This window comes from Exserohilum turcica (assembly GCF_000359705.1).
Source record: "Exserohilum turcica Et28A unplaced genomic scaffold SETTUscaffold_1, whole genome shotgun sequence".
Classification (NCBI taxonomy): Eukaryota; Fungi; Ascomycota; class Dothideomycetes; order Pleosporales; family Pleosporaceae; genus Exserohilum; species Exserohilum turcicum.
The window spans coordinates 1743419-1748042 of record NW_007359914.1 but is presented as its reverse complement, the minus strand read 5'-3'; the positions used below and the strand labels follow the sequence as shown (position 1 = coordinate 1748042).

Sequence of the window (4624 nt, the reverse complement as noted above, 5' to 3'; positions counted from 1 at the left end):
CCTTGGGGCGTACCAGTGTTTACCTCCTGTAGATCTTCTACTTGGCCATCAAAGGATAGCTCTAGTAGTCTGTTTTCTAGGAAGGATTTAGTCCAGGATAGCAGGCAGCAGGGAAGTCCTTGATCCTTCATATTTTCTAGTAGCTTGTTTTTAGCTACGTGATCAAAGGCTCCTTTTATGTCTAGAAATATAGTTGTAGTAGTCCTATACTTCTTTTTCTGCTACTGTATATTATTATAGAATAGGAGAGCGGCGTCAATTGCTAATTTCTTTAATCTCCCGCCTAACTAGGTAGGGTGGAGTAAGTCTGTTATTTCTGCTAGTGCTCCTAATCGTCTTGCAAATAGTCTTTCTAGTACTTTCCCTAGGCAGCTTAAGAGTGAGATTACTCTATATGCCTTTGGGATAGAGTAGTCTGGCTTTCCAGGTTTCTTTAGAATAACTCCTTTAGCTTTTCTCTAGCACTTTAGTTGGTAGCCAAAGTTGAATAGAGCTGAATATATCTTAAAGAGTAATTCTAGCTGTGCCTGATAGACTTTTTAGACTATATCCTGGCTAATTAAATCTAGTCCTAGCGAGGTAGCTTTTACGCTTACGCAGGCGAATTCGAGCTCTTCTTTTGTTAAAGCTGGCCACTCCCATCTACTATCTCCTTTGTAGGTATTTAGTAGTGGGGCTGGTACAGAGAGTGTGTATAGGAGGGAAAACTGACACTTTTAATGATTATGCCCCCAAGGCTGTGCGCAACGAAGATAATCGGCCGTCTCGTTGTCTTCCACAATTAGCACAGGACAATTGCCTCGGTCTCTGGTGTGAACTCACTCCTGTGAGTGCTCTTTGCAAGCACAGTTCCGATACTAGTGTCTTGGCATGATCATACAGGTATTGGCAGCTGAGGTGCTTGCTATGAGTATTTGCATTGTATCCCCAGCAAAAGACACGTGCATTCGGGATGTCGTTGGGAAGAAGGTCACGGAGCCACTGCACCCCATTTGTAGCCGTCCACGTCTTGTCTCGATGTCCGTTTAGACCGTGCACGGCAACTATGCTAGCTGCTATTAGCTGGAGTTTACACAAAAATGAAGTTCTAGAACTGCCTACTCAACGACAGGGCTCTGGCCTTCGGCCACGATGTTTAGACCTGTGGGACATTCCTCAGTAACCGGATTGACGATAGGCTCGGTTGCGCTCGAGGGGTCCTTCGTCGTGGTTTCTGCCTGTTGCAAATCTCAGCCTGATAGATTGTGGGGTAGAGAAGATTGGATGTATTTATACCCTTGGTTTGCGCCTGAAGCGTTTTCGCCACCAAGACGTCGGCATTGCTCATGGAAAGAGCTGGCGACAGCCGAAGGCCTAGGGTGGAGGGTACCGTCACTTCTTTAGTAGTTTTTTCGGAATTGACAGGCAACAGCATGCCTCAGCTGAGACTCGTGCAGATGCATGCCGCACAGCCAATCTCAATTAACGCTGGGTTTCAGTCGGCATTAACCTGCGCAAGCCACTATATACTGTAAGCATCAACGATAAGCTACATGTTGGAACTGGCACAGCTGAAAAAGTGTCTTATGCCTATTAGAACAGTCTTGGGTCCAATGATAAGAGCACTATACTCATGTCCATTACTAATAAGAACTTATCCTAGAACGCATCTAGTTCTAGCTGAAAACGTCTGTTGCTTTGTTAACGGGCACTCGAGTAGAGTTACGTTTAGAGAGTATCTCGATGCTCTCGAATATATGATTTCTGTACTATTAAAAAAGCTGCAGTGGCTGTAGAAATGCGGGAAGGAGCAATGACTCTAGTAATGATAGTCGTGGTAATAAGCATGCAGTGCGACACGCACTCGATCAGGCTGCAAGGCATCTTCAGCTGAGCAGTTGTGCGACCTTATCCTCAGCCGCTCATCACCTCCATATCTTTAGCACCTCTCTAAAATACTGACTAACCAATATGCAGTCGCGAAAGTGAAATTTTGACATGGTTGGACTTCCGACAGATCATCTGACGTTATGAGAATGCCACAACGCCCTATAGAAAAATGTATGTATGATTTACAACTCGCCAATTATGCATAACGATTGGCTCAAACTTGCACTGTTATAAGACAAGAACGAGCTATAATTCATTAGCGGGAAGCTAACAGGAGTATATAGACCCTTATGAACTTCACCTACGACAACCCATAGACCCAGACAGCGTCAAAAAGATTTGTAGAAGCGAGCGAGGTGACAAAACTGCATGTTTCCTTCTAGAATCTTGGGACTACCCTCTAGAAATCTTATGTTGGCACGCTCAAATCTCTTCTCTATATAGTACTTGATCAGCGTATAGAGTCGATATTAGCTGTCTTTCCAAGCTTGTATCGAGCCTGAAAGGAGTATTGTTTTGCTACATGGCCTTGAGCGACTGACTGAACCAAGAAGAATACATCTGCATAGGCAGGAGTAAATCCCAGGGGGTCGGATTCAGAAAACCGATCGCAGCAACGGGAACAAACGACGAAAGAACAAGAAGATCAACCTGCGAACGATGGAGGAAGCGAGCTGAAAATTCTCGGGTGTTTAGGCCAAATCCAGTTTATCATTTGATCTTTCACGATATTCTCTATTAACCCCCTACGAGCACGTCGGCTGCGTGCTTGGTCTCACAGCAGGATTCGACGGATTCGTCCGTCCACAGCCCGCCGCCGCACCACCAAGCGTATCATCAACCGCCGCATTATACGCAGCACCACAGTTTGGATCACTGGACACCACATTAGTAAGAAACTCTCTCACATAATTCTTCTCCTAGGACAACTTACCTCGCACCACCACTAGCATTGTTAAACCACGAACACACATCATGCGAAAAGCAATCTTGTGTATATGCGTTGCCAAGTGCGAAGCCTGAGCAGCCTGCTCCGCAGCGGCCATTACAGCTGTACCTATGGATTATGTCAGGTACTGCATAGATGGATATGTGGGAGGGTGGACTGCGTACTCTCCACCGTTTACGCTGTTTACGCCAAAGTTGCTGCCTACGATGCCAGTCCAGCAACATGTCCGGCCGGCGGCGTTAGTCCATGTTGCTGTTGCCGTGGAGCCGACCGTGAGACAAGTTATTGCGCGTTTTTCCAGGGTAGGAGATGCAGAGACTCCAACTGCTAAGAGAGCAGTGAGATAGAAGCTGAGGACATGCATGTTGTGGGTGGTGGGTTTGTAGGAAATCAATTATTGGGATTTGCGATGATTGTGCTGCTGATTGTATTTGAAAGATCGGTTACTTAGATGCTAGGGATTCAAGTTAAATAGCGGGAATAAAATGAAGTAAAGACCATGTTTTCAACCGAGATTCAACCTAGATCTACACTCCGCAAGTAAACGCCTCACCGCAAGGCCGCTAGCTACCTTGTAGCAGCCTCAAGACGGACATTGTTGCCCCATAAAGGGCAAGCACCATAGACTGCGCAGTGGCAACTTTTCTCCTCTATCTTTAGCCTCACCACACGACAACTCCTAAACGGCCGAGTATTCGGTCCTGTCCATCCAGCATCAACCCTCACCCGGTGTTGTACCTACATTTAGCGAAAGCGTACAGCCCTATCTTAAGTATGCGGCGGCATCCATCCCGTTTCGAGACTTTTAGATCTGTATAAAAAAGGCCATGACAGAACGATTGGGGTCGCGACATGCAGGGGTGTGATGTTGCAATGATGGAGTTACCGAGGCTCACGGCGGTTTATTCTAAGTACAGACTGCCAAGATTGAGGGTACATACTGATTATCCCCAAGCATACGAGCCCTTGTATGACGTGTAGCAGCGTTGTACGGCATGAGTGGCGTTTGTTGCTTCAGTCTCTAAAAAATCGACGTATCCTGGTCAAGACTTGCTAGCTGTTGAGCACATCTCTTTTGGCGCTATCTCATGACGTATACCTATATAATCATGATGTTGGAAAGCAAGTACCTGCGTTGAACATCGTCTTTGCTGACTGCTTTTCGTCTCTCTTTAAAGCTGCCTGTAGTGCGTTGCTGAAGCGTCCACCCTGGACGTTGCAGCAATTGCACTATCTCAAGTTGGCCGTTTGCTGCTGCAAAAGTCAAGGGAGCGCATACCTAGCTCTCTTTAGTGTTGACTGCCATACGCACTGTTAACGATGACTTTCTCGCGGGTTGGAGTGATATGAGGGCCTTGATTAAATGTATCTGTCAATTTTGAAAACTACAAGAAGCCGGTGTGGTTGTTACGACAACGAAACCTCCCAGTGTTTTGTGGGAAGATCGCTAATTAAATTGCTGCAACCATACACCCGTACAGACGCGGCACATGAGTCAGGCTCTGAGGTAATAGTACGGAGGTGCCTTTCAAAAGTTCTATCTAACGCTAATCTCGGCCCTTCGGCGCAATTCTTCTTAGCGTAACTCTCACCTTTAAGCTAAGCTGTTAATTAGTTATATTATTATTATTATTATTATTATTCTAGTTTAACGTCCTTTTTCAGCCCGAAGGGCTATATAAGACGTGTAGGGTTCTTAGGCGTACAAGTATCTAAGTAGGTTGTTTCTAGCTACAATATTTAGGAGGGGTTTTAACTAGATGAAGGTGAGGCTCGTAGCCTATTGGTTGGTAGGTAGGGGGGGGG

The 4624-nt window shown here is 45.9% G+C and overlaps 2 protein-coding genes across 2 annotated transcripts in view; both read right to left on the bottom strand.

The window, feature by feature from the left end:
- The window catches only part of SETTUDRAFT_86615 (uncharacterized protein), a gene marked incomplete at both ends in the record, with an annotated part of 3923 nt that extends 2781 nt beyond the window's left edge, over positions 1-1142 (bottom strand). The window contains 2 exons of the mRNA XM_008022285.1: positions 823-1048; positions 1102-1142. Of these exons, the coding sequence (XP_008020476.1) occupies positions 823-1048; positions 1102-1142 (267 nt within the window). The remainder of the gene's footprint in view (positions 1-822; positions 1049-1101) is intronic.
- Positions 1143-2615: 1473 nt separating this feature from the next.
- Positions 2616-3182, bottom strand: SETTUDRAFT_86028 (uncharacterized protein; the record flags this gene model as incomplete). Its single annotated transcript, XM_008022248.1, has 3 exons — positions 2616-2745; positions 2804-2926; positions 2983-3182. 3 exons carry the CDS (start codon positions 3180-3182, stop codon positions 2616-2618), a joined length of 453 nt encoding a protein of 150 aa, XP_008020439.1.
- Positions 3183-4624: the final 1442 nt, after the last annotated feature.